The sequence below is a fragment of the Penaeus vannamei genome, chromosome 29 (genome assembly GCF_042767895.1).
Source record: "Penaeus vannamei isolate JL-2024 chromosome 29, ASM4276789v1, whole genome shotgun sequence".
Lineage (NCBI taxonomy): Eukaryota > Metazoa > Arthropoda > Malacostraca > Decapoda > Penaeidae > Penaeus > Penaeus vannamei.
Window position 1 is genome coordinate 29508705 of NC_091577.1, and position 17964 is coordinate 29526668.

Genomic DNA, 17964 nt, shown 5'->3' on the forward strand with positions numbered 1-17964 from the left:
TTATTCTGATGCTAAAAAGGTTATTAGATTTTGATTCTTGTATTTTTCAGGGAGACGAAAATGACAATGGATGTTCCTCCGATCACCGTTGTGTTAAATGCGACCGTAGGTTCATGACAGCTTCGGCTTTGTTGTCGCATGACAAGTTCTGCTCTCTGCTGCAGATGAGGCCCGACATCCCTCCAGAGAGTCCCCTAAATCCTCGCCTTCGGTCTGAGACTCCGGAGAAGAAGATAGCCATACAGATCAGAAAAGACTACAAGAAGACCATGGCCCAGTCCGGCTCTGGTGCAGCAGGATGGGGAGATGAGGACAAGAGCCAGTCAGCCCCCTTTAGGGTGCCACACGTCCCCAAAGAGCTTCAGTTTCTGAAGGACCCTCAGAGCCCCAAAGAAACTCAGAATGCCAAGGAAACTCCCCCATCCAAAGAATCCAGAGACTCTAAGGGGCAGCAGCAAGAGCTCCCACAGACTACAGTAGAGAGCCTGGAGCAAAAAGAGCCTCAGGCAGATGATGAGACTCTGGAGAAGAAGGAACCTGAAAGTACAACAGGAGCAAGTAACCAAAGCAAGATAGAAAATCTCCTTGCTCAGTTCTGTAACATGTCTCACCTCTCGTGCATCCCCTGTGAGAAGAGGTATCAGAGCATCACAACACTGAAACGGCATGCTTCTCAGCACTTTGACTGGACCCGCTTTGCTTGTAAAGTCTGTAAGTACAGAAGCTACCATAGGTATGAAGCAATGCGCCACTGCATTACTGAACACCAAGTTAACGAGGATCATGTTGCAAAAATGATCAAGGAAGATGAGTATATTGGCCCATTGAAATATTATATAACACCCCCAGCTGTACCGAGAACACAGAGCCCAAGTGGACTAAGTGTTTCAGAGACATCTGAGAAGAGCAATGATAATTCTTCCAGCACTGATACTAGAAATTCTAAAGAGAATAATGATCAGTTTGTTAAGAGTGAAAAGGAAGATGATCAAGTTCCTAAAAAGCCTGAAAAGAAAGACACTGAATGCACAGATGATGAGAGAACAGAGAAGTTTGTAAAAGTAAAAGAGGAAACAGAAATTCTACAAAGTTTGAAAGTGAATGAAAGTAAAAGTGATAGTATGAGTGACCAGGCAAAACCCTCTTTAGAATCGGCAACACCTTTATTAGAAGCGTCTTTGCTGAAACCCTCAAGAACAGAACTAAAAGAAAAAGATACAAAAGACTGTGTAAAGAGTCAGGAAAAGAGTACAAAGTATTTGGACCTAGAAGAATCACTACCAACCAGAGAAGATTTTAGGGAAAAATCGGAAGGGAAGGAAGAGGTACAAAATGCTGTCAAGGTAATGAAGATCAATAAAGCAAATCCATTGGCTGTGAAACAGTACCCACTGAGAGATCAAAAGGAGTCCACTCAGTCCACAGCTCTAGTTTCCAGTGACTCTGAAGAAGCAAGGTCTGAAAGACCTCAGAGAACACGAAGGAGTGTGGAGCAAAAAGACTTCATATATGATGTGAAGCGCTCCAATTCTGTAAAGTCAGAGAATGAAAAATCTGACGGTAAAAAAAACATTGTTCAGAAGCAGACTCAGGAATGTGGGGAAGACCAGAGAAGCAGGTCAAGAAAGCGTAGTTTGTCCTCAAGGTTTGAGTTGGTCTCCAAGAGAGGGAGGGTCGGTGAGGATTCACCACCAGAACCCTGCAATGGCAGTGCGTCCCAGTTGGCTATACTTGATATTGAAGTTCCTATTCATCACACAGTTTCTCTAAGAAATGGAAAAAATGATGCAGAACCAAAGTTGACTCTGCAGGGATCACCACTAGCAAAAAGGAGTAAGAGTACAGATAATGGACCCACAAGAAGCACAGATTCCCGAAGTCCAGAGAGTGAAAGTGCTACAAGTGTGGATAGTACAGAGATGCTGGTTAACAGTGACATCAAAGAGGAGTCAGCCGGGGAAGAAGAGCACCTTGCTGAAGTCAGCTCTTGTAGAACAGCCTCTGAGAAGAGAATAATAGAGAAAAGAAGAGAAATAGAAGTTGGAGTGAGAGCAAAGGAAATGCCCTTCTTCAAGTCTATGGAAGAGGAAGCAAAAAGAGCAAAATCAAAGGGAGTCTCAGGAAGCGAAGAGAACAGTAAAGATCACCCAACTGAAGCAACACCTCTAAGCAGACGGGACAAGAGTGGCAGCAGTGCAGCAAAGGGGAAAGTCTTAGAGAAGTGTGAAGCTTCTTCCAAAAGCCTAGAAGACAAAGATACATCCCAAGGCTCACAGACTCCACTTGACACCATCCCTTTGCCGAATAACGACAGCATTGAAAATCAGATGCAGAACAAGAACAACAGTTCATACTCTCTTGAGAATGGGGATTGCGAACCCTTAGAGAAGAGAGCAGAGAAAAAGGGTGCTAGTATGCTTAACGATACCTCTCACAGTGACGCTGATTCCTGTCACCCATCCCCGAAGGAGTGTGAGAAAAAGTGCGATAAAAAAAGAGAAGAGGAAACAAAGAAACAAAAGCAGAAAGAGATATTAGATTCAATGAGAGCAGTGTATAACAAACCCAGAGATGATATACAGGATTAATTGTTAATACATTTTTTAGAGGTATAAAATTTGTTCCTGATATACCAATGTGTTCTCTTGGACTTTTTTTATGCAGGAAATTTTTGATAATTGTACCTTTTATAATCTTTCTCAATTCTCAAGATGTAAGGAAGAATCATTACAGCAATCTAAGGGCAAGAGTGTTAAATTAATGGGGAAATACTCTGTATGTATTGCACAGCTTATTTATATATTTATTTTAATATTTAAAGATAATTATTGGAAAGATTTCTTTTTTCTTCATTTATTTCTACGTGTTTGATTTCCTTATGTATTTATTTTTATCGGATGAACCTTATTTATTTTGAGAGAGAGAGAGAGAGAGAGAGAGAGTTGTATTCATGTGATGGCTTTTATTTTATTTTATTTTTCCAAATTTCCAATATTATGATTTGTAAAGAGTACTGTGGACAAACTCTAATGATTATGCATAATAGGTGAATTAATTCCTGTTTCTGTGATTTTATACATTATGCATGTACTGTTATTAGTCCAAAGACTTGCTTACAAAAATTTATACAAACAAGTCCAAAGTTAAGAGATGAGAAAAGTCATCTTGGTTTCTTAAATACCACTGAGAAATTTAGAATTCGTCTCATACTATGTGAAATACAAGCCTTTTTCTGTTATTATTAATTATATTAATTTATTTATTGTTATTATTTTTTACAAGATAAAAACTGTGATTGGGAGGATGTACATATGTGTATATCCACTGTTAATTTCCCCCCACCCCCCCTACACCCCACCCCTTTTTTTACATAGCTAAAATTGTACATAAATTGCAATTTTTGAAATATTGACTATTTTGCTAGTGCTCCTCATTATTTTTTAAAAAAAGAATATGAATTCCAATAGTGATAGAAGTATCTTTATTTTCACTATTCTGTGGGTATTTGTTATTGGAATTGTGAAAAAAAAGCAAAAAACATAAAAGAAAAACATGCCTACAAGTACAACTTCTGTATGAATCCTTGTAAATATGCCATTCTGTATATGGAATTCGTTAACATGAATGAAGATACTGTAAATTGCTACATTGGTGCTATGCTTTAACCTTTTATGATACAAAGAGGTGAGTAAAACTAAATAAATTAAAGAAAAAAAAGTGTGAGGTTATTATTTATATGGTGTGCTGTGTAGTGAAGCGGTAGTGTTCTTGGGTAGCAATCTTGGTGACCCGACATTCAATCCTTCACGCTGCCAGTGGTTAATTTAGAAGCAATATAATCAAACAGGATGTCACAGCTAAGAATATCCATTGTAACAAATGGAATTAAATTAAATAAATTATTTGGGGAGGAAAAATATATTCTCAAACATAACAAGCATGTCTCATTTTTAATGTTTGTAATTTTCTTAAGTCATGATTGGTAAGATTTCAAAAAAATTAATTTTTCCTTTTTTTCTGTGAAGATATAGCCAATTGAAAATTCACTATTTAGGTAATCAGATACATGAGCATAATATATATGAATGATAAGATTGTAAATTTTAAGTGGGTTAGCACAATTTTGGGGATATCCCCTACTGTGTCTCTTCTGCCCCTTTCCTCTTCCTTGTCCTGAATGGCCTTAGGGAGCTATCAGTATTCCTGTTTAGTAACTTAGCCCTTCTCTTCTCCAACCCCTTCTTTACTCCACTTCCAAAGATGTGAGAGCCGTATTTAAAGGATAAAAGTCTGGCTGTGGGTCAGTCAAGAAGAGCCTCAGGGAGCATTGGGCACAGTATTTCCATTTAGTTATCTAGCCCTTTCTCCTCATGGGGACCCTGAAGGGTGAACCATTTCTCTTCTAGGTTTACCACGGACAATATTGGTTCTGTACCTTTATTAGGGGCATTGAGGCTTGCCCATTTTTACCAAATATCTCCAATGACTTTTTTCCAGTTCCTGAACCCCTGACACTCCATTGATCACAACTTTGCACACTGCTATTACTTACCTTTCTCAAAAACCCCTTACCCATCTTCAACCTTTCAACATTACTCTAGATAGTTGATGCATAGCAACTATCACCTGACATCACCCTTTACTATACCCTCCTGTAGTGCTATATGACAGATGTCTAGCACATTTATTTCGCTTTTAACAATTAACCATTAACCATTCCCCTCCTCAATACTCGGTTTCTTCAGAAAACATTCCTTCCTCTCTCCCAACATCCTTCATTTCATCTTAGTCATTTTCAACCTCCCTCCTTGATTACTACTATTCATCCTTATTGTTCACCTTCTCCCAGTACTACCTCTCAACACCACACTATTCTTGCCATCCACATCCTTCCCCACAAATTTTTTTTAGTTCTCTTTTCAGCCAGTAAGATTATCATTTTCTTGTGATTCCCCCTACAGCTTCTTACTCTGACAATACCCTCCTCTTCTAACAATGTCTTCAAAATTAAGTAGGCAAAGGTACTTTCCGCAGCTTTTCCGATCATTCACACCTTGTCACAGGTACATCGGAGTCCCAAGTAAGTGCATTGTCAAACCTAACTGACCTCAATGTTAAGCGTATTCCTTTCCAGCCTCACTCGATTAATGCTTACCTGCCCCATTGACTATGACACAGTATTAGAACAGTGCTACACTATTCCCCTAAGAGGCCATTGAAAGTCCGACACCAATATTGCCAAGATTATGTTCTGTAGACGATGATCTCCCCCCATGGAGTTTATATTGGTGGAGAATCTTGCCCTGTACAGCCATATATACCTCACCCCATCAATTTTAGAAGTGTTGGGAGTTTGGGCATTCTACCAAACACTTGCTCCACAGCCTTCTATGTACCCAACCCCCAACCCCCCAATCCCATGTTCGTTGTTGTCATGAAGGGGCTTAGGAGACGGAGACAGACCCCCAATGTGGGGGATCACCCCCGCCTTGGACCTCAGCCCTCTCCTCAACAAATTTGGCATGGTCTTTACTTCTTTTCTCCTTTCTCTTCTTCATTCCCTTCTATCCACATCCTAAAGTGAGAGCTGTGCTGAAAGGATGAAGGACTGGCTTTGTCAGTCCTGAACGGCCTTCGTACTCCATTTGCTATTTCCTTTTTAACTTTCTCACTTCCATACTAACCAACAGCTCTCAAAAACCTATGACATTAAACATATTGTCATAACTGTTTACTCATGTTTAACCTTTTTGCCTCAATAGTTTATCACAATGCTCTATGACCTTTTGTTACCAGGGGGCTTTGCCCCCAAGCCTCACCCTATTGCTATATTTTGGATATGCCGTTAATGACCTTGGATGTTGACACAGCAGAAATTTTTCAATATATAAATAACATACATGCCCAACCTGGCCATGATTGTTCAAACTGCTCAGCACAATCATGCACATATGCCATTTATGATGGCTTCCGTTATATATGTTGATAGGAGCTGCCCTACTTGCAAGTTTGAGTCTGAGGTAGCAGTCCTCAGATTCAAACTTGGCCTCACTTTACATGAAGGCAGACAAGCATGCCAACAAAGGTTTGCTCTTGCTCTCTACTCCAGTGCTGGACTCTGCCTCACCCTCTTCTTCCAAATGTGTTTTTTACTTCCAAATGTGTTTTTACTTTTCCCCCAGTATCTCTTCCTCCTACTTCTTCTGTTCCAACTTCTACCCCCCTTTCTCTCCCAGTCAAATTCTTTGCCATTCTAAATCCAAACACTGCAATCTCTACCACTTCCCTTAATACTCCATTCCTTCCCTGTTATCCCTTCCACTCCCTCCTGGATATTTATTTTATTTATTGAAAATTTTCTGCCATGTCAACATCGAAGGTCATAAACAGCATATTCAAAATATAGCAATAGGGTGGGGCCTTGGGGTGAAACCCCTGGGTTAGTAAGTTTTTTGTTCATAAAGCAATGTTTTTGGATTTCCAGAATGTTTATTGGTAAAAACAAATCAGGGTACCAGACTTCAAAGGTCATACAGCACTATGATAAAATATTGTGGAGAAAAGGGTAAATATGAATCAACAATTAGATCCCCAAATGTTAGATGTCAAAAGTTGCACAGGGCTGTAGATTCGCACGGTAGTGAAAGGGGTAAAGTGGGAAGAGCAAATGGAGTGCAAAGGCCATTCAGCACTGACACAAAGCCTGCCTTTCATCCTTTCATTACAGCTCTCACAACTAATGAAGTCGGAAGAGGGATAAAGAGAAGGAAAAGGAAAGGGGGAGAAGAAAAGACCATGCAAAGTTAGTTATGGCAAGGGCTGGGATCCAAAGTAGGGGTGTTCCCCTACCTTAGGCCTAAGTCTCCATCTCCTATCTAACAAAGACCTTTATAAAACCCTCCTACCACAGTACAATACCATAGTGCTATATGACCTCTGATGTCCAGCACATTTCTTGCAATATTACTTACTCCGTCTCATATGCCCCCTCTCAATAATGAGCAAGTAATTGGGAGGGGGATCCCTCCTGAATGCACATGACTCCCTTTTGTCACAAGTGCCCTTCCCCGGATCCTCCCCCTCCTGACACTTCCCACTGATCCTTTCGTCTCATTCCCCAGTTGTCCACCTCCTATTTCTCTGAGCAAAAATGGTTTGAGCATCATTAAAAATTCCTGTCATTCAATGCTATTCTCCAGTAATCTTTGTCAAGCTTCCCTTTATTTTTGGCTAATTATACCCTTGGTCTCCTGCCGACACAGTAAATGCAGGTCTCAAAATTAGCTTTGAAAGATTTTTTTTTTTTTTTTTTTTTTTTTTTTTTATAATATAGGAATTAGGTTACTCTGTTTGAATTACTTTGAAATGCTGCAGCAAGTTTATTATAGTTTCTACAGTCTAACTGGTATATTATTATTATTACAGACAAGGTAAGCAGAGCATTTTCTTTGGATCTTAAGTTATCCTCCCATATCCATAAGCAGTAAGGAAATTCTCTCTTCTACATCAGTAGAGGAACCAATCCAATAACGATATGAAAATGAGATGTGGTTTGCAATTATAATTTTGGAACTGGCCCTAGCCCTCACTATTTAATATCTTAGTCATTTTCAAAAGGTCATCTTTAATTGCATGCACAGTCTTAATAAAAAAAAAAAAAATTCACAGATAAATTTTCAACCAAGTCCTATATAAATCTAAACTCGTACTGAAAATGGCAACAGAAACATGAATATTAAATTTCTTTTAGATTTATGGAAATAGCAAAGGAAAGGAAATCTATAATCTGCATTCCTGAAAGATTAGCAATTTAACAAATGGTAATTAAATATCATATAGGAAATACTGAAACAATACTTTCTAAGTAATCAAGAATAATCCTATACATGAAAATAAGGGGAAGAGAAAGGAAAAGGCATTCTAGATACCAGAATGTTTGTGCAAAATCTCCTTGGCTTTGGTTTATACATTTAGAGACATAATTCTGCACTTGACAAAGAACAATGTGGTCAGTTTCTAAAAGGACAAGGAAATTATAAACTGATGTTATTTGCTTACACATTCAGCAGCTTATAGATCAGGTCAGAAAAGTATGAAGTAAAAATTTTCTTTAAAAGAATGGATACAAACACATTACATGATGCCTTATTATTACTACTATTGTTATCACTTTAATAAGGACTACTTATGTTCTCCGGAGCCTAAGCAAAAGTTTTGATTTTAAGAAAAAGTCATACATGCTCTGTTTTGTTGCTTTTTTTGTTAAATTTCCTTGTTGATCATTATCCATTCTCATTTACATGATGCGGAATAAAATCCCATTCTCCTGAAATCTCCCACAAAAATCCTTTAGAATAATAAATTCTATACTAAATGCATTCACAACTTGCACAGAAAAAAATCACATGCAAGGTATAACACTGAACAGACAATTTACAACAGTGTTTCTCCTATCCATATACCAGCAGTGGATAGCTACATTAGGCCTACATGCCAAACCCATTTTCACTGTGAGGGGAAAAGAATCACCAGACAAGTGGTTTTGAGCAAACACAGTGCAGCATAATGCTTCTCAAACTCAACTTCCCAAAAAAATTTGGAAGAAAACTTTTATTTCAAGGAGCCAGATAAAAGTAATAACATGAATAAACAATTTCAAAAACTATGGGGACTAATATTATGGCTTGGATTATTTGTATATACTTGATTAAATTTGAATATCTGAATAACACAAATGCTATTGGAAACATGCTACATATAATTTAGATCCTTAACAGGACCAGAGTTTATAGACCTCACCAGGATTCAAATGGTTCGGGAGATACCAATATAGCATGAGAGAGAAATGGGGAAACTGGAATCTTTATACAAATCTCACTTTTCATGACATCTACCAAAGGTTACATCAATTTGAGGAGAACATGTACAACAAATGATATTTCCTGAATTGCATATCCATACAATATCTGCATGTTTGGTTCCACAAAAAAGTGAGAATGGAATGAGTGACTACTAACATGTTGCTTGGCAGAATGGGGTTGTGCATGGAGGATTCTCTTCAGTATAATGAGGTATTCACTTGTCCGAGATATTAATCGTTTGAACACAAGATAATGCCATTAGAACAACTAATCTCAGTTGGAAATTCAATGCATGATTTTAATAGGATATTTAAAAAAAAAAAAAGACAAGTCGACTCAATTTACCAGATTACCCCAATCATAAGTATGCTTTACCACATGTTAGTACACTCATGATTCAACCCTAAATAGTATTTACTTTAAACTTATTTTTACCCCTTTTTGACACGATACTTTACCATAGTGGTATATAACCATTGATGTCTTGCACACTGATTTGTTTTAATCATTAACCAACTGCCATTCAAATTCAGTAAAAGCCAGTATGACCCGAACAAAGGTGGTAAAATATGTTCAACAAAGAACCTTTGTCAAGGTGTTACATTATTGGGGAGTGACTATTATTGGCTTTTGGCCGATATCCTACCCCTATTCAGTGGAAGGAAATGCAAGGGGGGAGGTACCACTTTCAGTTATGACATTAATGTAAATATATGAACACTATTACCCAAAGTCAAAATTCAAAGTCTTTGTAAATAAACATTCTACCAAGCTCTGTACAATTTCTGTGAAAAACAAACCGCAAAAGTTGAAAAAAGAAGATTCCTGCAAAATTCCAAATTTTGCCAGCTGTCACAATGATCAGTTATATACACATATACATACATTGATATATATACATATATAGTCTTACAGTGTAAGGCATTCCTCCCACAGAAAAAAATGGCACTTTTGATCAATCCCTTGAAGTATTAATAGCATTTTCAGCCACTACAAAACTGAAGCATTAGAGCAAGAATGAAGGGAAAAAGTCAGAAAAAAAGAGATCATTTCAGAAAGGAAGGAGGAGAGAAAAGGAAAATACTAACCACTTTCTTTGTCCCACACCAAACCTCACTCCCCTCAGCAGTGATATGAAAATGGTCAGTGATTACATATGCTCCAGACTAACCAAACATCATCTCTATGTTGTTCACACTGCTGAGAAATCCATGGAGCATGAAAACATTAACAAGGATAAGTGAAGAGGATAACATTATATTTGAGGCACCTGACTAGAATGTTCACATGAGCATATTGAGTATTCTGTCTGTTCATCTGAATTAGTACAGAAAGTGGGAATCTGTTATGCATCTCAAGTGTAATCAACAGGACAGAAGAGAAATAGTGATAATGATAACAAATATAATTAAAATAATAATAATTCACAAAAATACAGCTTGGCTGCCTGTTACACAGTTTACATAACAGCTAACACATCTCATAAGGTAAACGTTCATAACTGTGTGAACATTGATAAAATTTCTTCCTTTTTTCAACAAATAATGAGATTAGAACCAAGGAAATTACTGAATTTACTCAGTAACAAGTGTACAAAGGTCATATAATCTTATATATCCATACTGATATCATAACATGATAATAAAAGGCAACATCTTCCTACTTGTAACATCTTGTACAATCACTGTTCATCTAACATCAGGTAAGTCTACCTTCATTCTATACAGATCCTCATCATTACTTGCATTCTCATTTCCAAACTCATGATCAGAATGAAAAATTATATACAAAATATAAAAAGGCCTAAAATGTGGAAAAGTAACTGCAGTTAATTATAGACACTTATTGTCATAGAGGCTTTGAGATCCTATAATACGTAAGGCATCCTTAAAATGACACATACTACATATCAATGGAACTGTTACATAGCAAAGTGAAACCACTTTTTTATATTAGTTTGGTATCTATCATATTTGAAAAAAAAAAAATGCATATCACAACAATTATCTATATTTTTTATCACTTTTATTGTCTGACACAAGCACGGGACACACCACAACGCCACTGCTTGCCGAAACAAGACTTTTTAGCACAGATGATCTCCGCTTCCTGCAAGCTTAATTCTTCAATGGATAATTTGTTAAATAAGAGACATAATATATTAAACCCATTATCAACTTTCACAAAAACTATCCAAGTCATAATTAGCATAGCAAGAAAAGGGGTTGCTCAGCTGTTTATCATGCTTAATCTCAAACTTGCACTTTTTAACCCCTAGCAAACGGTCCGCAAGTTCTTCTAACACTGTGCCCGTACACAAGATCAATTTCGCGTCCGTCTTCATCAGGTACTTGATGGTGATAGCCGTCTTGGCAAGGCAATCTTCATCCAGGTATGGGGGGTCTGCCACCACTACATCAAACTCCTGCCTCAAGTCTCTTGGCACAGCAAGGGGATTCTTGAAGTCATAGAGGACAAAGTCTTCCTTATAGACGGCAAATCTTGTGTCATATTCTAGTACTCGCACTGCAACATGATCCAGAGGTAGAAATCGTTAGTTCAAGATGAAGTCAGATAATTTTTGTATGATGATGATTATGGAGTATGCACTACAGTAATTCTGTCTGATCTCATTTGAAGGAATGAGAATGCATAGTAGAGGAGGATAAAGGAAGGGTGAAAGGGGGAAAAGTTTAGGAGATAAAGATAAAAGGAGAAAAGAGGAAAGACGTTTAGGAGAAAAGAAAGATGGGGGAGAAGAACAAAAGGAGGGAGGACAAGAGAGGAGGAGGGATGGAAAGCTAAAAAGGGAAAGGGAAAGGGTGGAGAAGAGACAGAGATGGAGGAGAACAAAAAGAGATAGAGAGAGGACATGGAGAGAAAGAAAAGTTTAGCAGACCTAAATAAATAACACAAGACTAAAGTTCTATTTACACCAATAGTATCAACTTGTTACTCATTCTTTAACAACCTGCCATTAAAACAGTGAAACAACCTGCCATTAAAACAGTGAAACAACCTGCCATTAAAACAGTGAAACAACCTGCCATTAAAACAGTGAAACAACCTGCCATTAAAACAGTGAAACAACCTGCCATTAAAACAGTGAAACAACCTGTCATTAAAACAGTGAAACAACCTGCCATTAATACAGTGAAACAACCTGCCATTAAAACAGTGAAACAACCTGTCATTAAAACAGTGAAACAACCTGTCATTAAAACAGTGAAACAACCTGTCATTAAAACAGTGAAACCACCTGTCATTAAAACAGTGAAACAACCTGCCATTAAAACAGTGAAACAACCTGTCATTAAAACAGTGAAACAACCTGTCATTAAAACAGTGAAACAACCTGTCATTAAAACAGTGAAACAACCTGTCATTAAAACAGTGAAACAACCTGCCATTAAAACAGTGAAACCACCTGTCATTAAAACAGTGAAACCACCTGCCATTAAAACAGTGAAACCACCTGTCATTAAAACAGTGAAACAACCTGTCATTAAAACAGTGAAACAACCTGTCATTAAAACAGTGAAACAACCTGTCATTAAAACAGTGAAACAACCTGTCATTAAAACAGTGAAACAACCTGTCATTAAAACAGTGAAACAACCTGTCATTAAAACAGTGAAACAACCTGTCATTAAAACAGTGAAACAACCTGTCATTAAAACAGTGAAACAACCTGTCATTAAAACAGTGAAACAACCTGCCATTAAAACAGTGAAACAACCTGCCATTAAAACAGTGAAACAACCTGCCATTAAAACAGTGAAACAACCTGCCATTAAAACAGTGAAACAACCTGCCATTAAAACAGTGAAACAACCTGCCATTAAAACAGTGAAACAACCTGCCATTAAAACAGTGAAACAACCTGCCATTAAAACAGTGAAACAACCTGCCATTAAAACAGTAAAACAACCTGCCATTAATACATTGAAACAACCTGTCATTAAAACAGTGAAACAACCTGTCATTAAAACAGTGAAACAACCTGCCATTAAAACAGTGAAACAACCTGCCATTAAAACAGGGAAACAACCTGCCATTAAAACAGTGAAACAACCTGCCATTAAAACAGTGAAACAACCTGCCATTAAAACAGTGAAACAACCTGCCATTAAAACAGTGAAACAACCTGCCATTAAAACAGTGAAACAACCTACCATTAAAACAGTGAAACAACCTGCCATTAAAACAGTGAAACAACTTGCCATTAAAACAGTGAAACAACCTGCCATTAAAACAGTGAAACAACCTGCCATTAAAACAGTGAAACAACCTGCCATTAGATGGGGGAGAAAAAAAAGAGATAGAGGACATGGAGAGAAAGAAAAGTTTAGCAGACCTAAATAAATAACACAAGACCAAAGTTTTATTTACACCAATAGTATCAACTTGTTACTCATTCTTTAACAACCTGCCATTAAAACAGTGAAACAACCAGCAAAAACAGTTCGCAAAAAAATGAAAATTACTTTTAAAAATCATACCCTACATAGTAATAAATATTCCATAAGAATAACAAACACTCATCTGGCAAACCCCTAAGAGACAAAACTCACACTTGCACTCATGGTCCATTCCCCTTAGGGTTCTGTAAAGGGTTGGCGAAGACACGCAAGCAATGGTCCCATTGTTCCCTGCCAGTCTCAGGCATTCTTGGGCTAGGGAATTTGAGGTTTCTTCTGCATACCAAAACTGACTCATGTTCTGAAAGATAAGATTTATATGTTTAGCTTGTGCAACATTTTTATTTCATATTAATAAAGTGTGCAGATACCCTTTCTGATCCTATTCCTTGGTGCATAATTGTCTCAGACTTACAGACTTTTTTTTTTTTTTTAATTCTATAAGCTTAAAAAGAAGCAATTAGAATATCTTAATATGAAAATATGAACTGAATTTAGCAGAGCCTGAGCACTGTCTAAAACAATTCTATTTCTAAAATATGAGAATGTGTGGATGTAGCAGTCATATACTCAAACACACATTTATTCAAATGAGTGTACTTCATGCTATTTACAAAATCTGTCCCCATTTCTGCATAAAAATATGACTATATAATGGATTACAAAGTAGTGTAGGATACTGAAAATAGCTCAATGAGCCCCTAAAAGACATATGCAATAACAATAAAACAACTGAGTGAATACATGAAATAAAAATAATAACAAGAAACACTCAGAGGCAATAGGCAATAGTGTTAATGATACAATAAAAATGTTCACACTTGAAGAATTACATCAATTTGTGATGTCCATGTTTCCATATCTCACAATGCTAATGACTCCTTTAAAAAAAAAATTGCTGGATCCTAATCATTGTTCCAATCACCACCAAAATTTAATGGCATTTGAAGTTGGACTAAGACACACCTCAGTTCATAACTTTTTAAGTTATCCTGCTAACCTGCTACCAAAAACATAACCTCCTTGGTTGAGGTAATAAATAAACAAATAATAATTTCAGAAAAGGTTATGTAGAAAATTACTAAAATGAGTATGGATATTTTATATCACTGAGACAAATGCTGGACAAAAAAATATGAAGGCAAAGGAAAATGGGAGATCCCTTCTGAAGCAGATATACAAAAAAATTAGAAATTTTGATAAAACAAACCAACATAAACATATAGATGACTAAATATAAATAAAACACCCTTAACATCCATACAATAAATATCTTTTTTCCCCTTGTGTCAAAATGTGAAAGCCAATGGTAACAAGAACAATGGTCTCTCTATATCATTCAAATCAACATAATGTTATAATGTAACAAAGATCAATATAGTTTAACACAACACAATGTAAACAAACATCTCTCCAATCTCTCCGGCTCCTCCCCACTTACCCAGTCCTCCTCAAAGGTGTCCGGGATCTCTCCCTCCTCAATCTGCCGCAGCTTATCCTTCCTCTCCTCCTCCTCCTTGAAGAACTCCATTAGGGCTGCCATCGTCCCTGCCGAAAGCTGCGGTAGGTCATCATCACTCTCACTTGTGATCGACACCTGTGGGGTTTCGTCGTCGCTTTCGACACCGTTCATGGTGGAAGACATTTTGATGGCAGGTAACCTAGCATTAGGAGGAATGAAAGTGTGCTTTAATTATTTTTATTTCCAAATCAATGTTCCTAATAATTAGTTCTGTGAAAAAAATGTTTGACATTTGTAAAAAAAAAAAAAAAAAATCTTATATACTATTCATTATCCCAATAATAATAATAATAATAATAATAATAATAATAATAATAATAATAATAATAATAATAATAATAATAATAATAATAATAATAATAATAATAATAATAATAATAATAATAATAATAATAATAATAATAATAATAATAATAATAATAATAATAATAATAATAATAATAATAATAATAATAATAATAATAATAATAATGGAGCCTCTCTGAGTAATATGGTCCATTAACTGTCTTGCAATAAGGCTGGGATTTGTTATTACTTTCTATCTCCGGAGATCATGCATGACTGGAAGGCGGTGTACCTACTGTGAGAAGGTAGTCGTCCTCCTGTGTGTTGTGAGGATTTAAAGGGTTTGCCAGGCAATTTCACATGTATATAGCCCTAATTAGAACTCTTCCGTTACTCTTACATTATGTGACGCACATGGTTTGGACATCACTAAGTATGCTGTGAGAGGGTTGTCATGTACAAATAAAAAAAAATACAGGTCCATTCTTGTCACTCATATGTCACTCATGATTGACTGACATGTGAATGACACACTGCTTTTACGGTCTCACTCTGCATGAATGTTGGGGAAATGGGTAAAGTTACCCTGTAATCAATATCTTTCAGTCAATTTTTTTCATATCAAATATAGACAGAGTACTATGTCATACCATGTGCGTATCTCTGGACATTCTATCTGATTGGTGTTGTATATAAACACATGAGTATATGCATATATGTGCATATGTATGTTTATATGTAAATGTGTATCTATACATATATGTGTATATCTGTATGTGTGTATGTGCATATATGTGTATACTGTATGTGTGTACATGCATACATGTGCATGTGTATCTGTGAATTTGTGTATGCAAATATGTATTTGTGTGTTCATCATGCTCTTACAGGATATCACTACACTTTTTTACCAGGACTTGAAATTACAATTTTACCACATGCAATCTGGGCAGGATTCCCATTGCACAACTTCAAGTTGGTTTCTCTTATTTTGGGTGCAGTTTAACTACCCTAGAGCAAAGAGAGAGAAAAACAAAATCTCTGACAGAATTATCGGCATCATAAAATAAGTAAAATTGCACTTTATGCTGCCTAGTCATCTTCTATTTCTGCTAAGAAGTGTACAGACAGCCTTGATAAAAATATTGCCTATATAAATGCTGTATATATTGTACAGCATATATACATACAAGTGACAACCAGGCAGATAAATGCCTATACTAAAAATCATGAGACTAGACATACAATAAGATATAATATCACACAGGCAGATAAGAGAAAAAAAATTATGTCAGCTTTTTCATCCATTTATATTACAGTTTCAACAAGAAATACATCTTTCTGCAATCAAAAATATATCGTCATAAATAAAAATTAAAGCAAAAACATCTCTGGCCTCCTCAAATATGCTTTAGTTTATCAACAAATTATCCATAAAATTATTGACACCAATTCATAAAGCTAGCAAGTGTTCAATGATTTCACTACAGTTTTACTTATGCTATAATATCTCATTATCTGAAGTATGTATATGCTAGAGATTTCAAATAAGCAAATTTCATGCAAAATTCTACACAAGTACTCAAACTCACACAATTTATTATTAGAGAAAAAGATTTAAAAAAAAAAGAAAAATGTAGAAGAAAAAAAATAACATTAGCTCATGACAGATTTCACATCTAAAGCCCTATTAAAATAAGAAAAATTATGATTATTCAAGAGACTATTTTTTTATTAGAAATTACGAGGGAGGTCTGAAAGTACTTTTGCAAAAATGGATAAGGTGGAGTTCTGTTCAATATTGCTGGATTGCGAAACACGGTAGTCATCGCATCACTTGACAGATCTACGACATTTCATTAGTAATGTCTAGGCTTCCGTTATGTCAATTATTTTCATGCCTAATGGTACCTTTTATTTGTTTTTTTATTTATTTTTTCTAATTATCATCATCTTTTAAAATGGACTTACATTGCTTTTTCTCTATATCTGCACACAGCTATTTTGAGCAGTTTTTATTTATTTTTACTATGATATGCTGTATTAAAAAAAAAAAAAAAAAAAAAATCAATTGTTTTAATGTATCAAATCTGCTTGCAAACCACAATCTATGCTAACCGACCCATCTAAAATTAAACATCGTGGTAATGCGCTGACAGCCAATTACCGCAGGCACCACGCGTCACACCCTAGCCTACCCTATCAACCCTTATCCACACACTTTCTCGAAGACAGGTTTCCGATAATTCTTTATCCGACACTAAAAAGCAAGGCCTACAAGCACGCCCTTACGATAAAAAACTTAGCGGAGGGTTAATGGCTTTTGCCCTGAGCACCAACAGACGCGGATGCTGCGGCAATTAACAGGAGGCCAAACGACTGACATGCGCGCATCTTCCGAACATTTACCAAAGCTCGAGTCCATGCGAAAAAAATATTCCCTCGAAAAATATCAATGCCAGAATATCACTCAAAATAACAGATCACAATTTTGGAAGATCAATACGACGAAAAATTAGTAAAAAAAAGAAAAAGGAAGGGAATTAAAAAGGCAACAAATATCAAAACCAGTAAATAAGCAATAACAGGGAATAATCAAATCGAGAATTGATAGCGTTTGTCCGAGAAAAAAAAGAAAAAAAAATCCATTCTTCTCAAAAATGTTGATTCATGCTCTGCTTTACATGATGGAAAAAAATAATGGAAATCTAATAAAAGCTTTAATCCATTAATTAAAACAATTCCTAGAGGTATAAACAGATGTAAACATGATACCATGACAAGCAAAACTTGACAAATACAAAATAATAAAAAAATAACAAAAACATATAAGAAAATCACTTAAAAACAAAAAAACGAAAGAAAAAATTATTCC

General features: G+C 36.1%; 2 protein-coding genes across 3 annotated transcripts in view; one reads left to right on the forward strand and one right to left on the reverse strand.

Moving 5' to 3' along the window:
• Positions 1 to 8: 8 nt before the first annotated feature.
• Positions 9 to 2588, forward strand: LOC138867325 (glutamic acid-rich protein-like). Its single transcript, XM_070142456.1, has one exon. It carries the CDS (start codon positions 9 to 11, stop codon positions 2586 to 2588), a length of 2580 nt encoding a protein of 859 aa, XP_069998557.1.
• A 4776-nt stretch (positions 2589 to 7364) lies between these two features.
• Positions 7365 to 17964, reverse strand: part of LOC113808971 (EEF1A lysine methyltransferase 1) — a 10850-nt gene continuing 250 nt past the window's right edge. The window contains exons 1-4 of one of the 2 annotated variants that reach the window (XM_070142662.1): positions 15386 to 16743; positions 14724 to 14943; positions 13436 to 13583; positions 7365 to 11387 (exon numbers count right to left, since the gene is read on the reverse strand). In XM_070142662.1, the coding sequence (XP_069998763.1) occupies positions 11035 to 11387; positions 13436 to 13583; positions 14724 to 14927 (705 nt within the window). In that variant the 5' untranslated portion in view covers positions 14928 to 14943; positions 15386 to 16743 and the 3' untranslated portion in view covers positions 7365 to 11034. Of the gene's footprint in view, positions 11388 to 13435; positions 13584 to 14723; positions 14944 to 15385; positions 16744 to 17964 lie in introns of those variants that run through there. The other variant, XM_027360454.2, reaches the window with a different exon arrangement.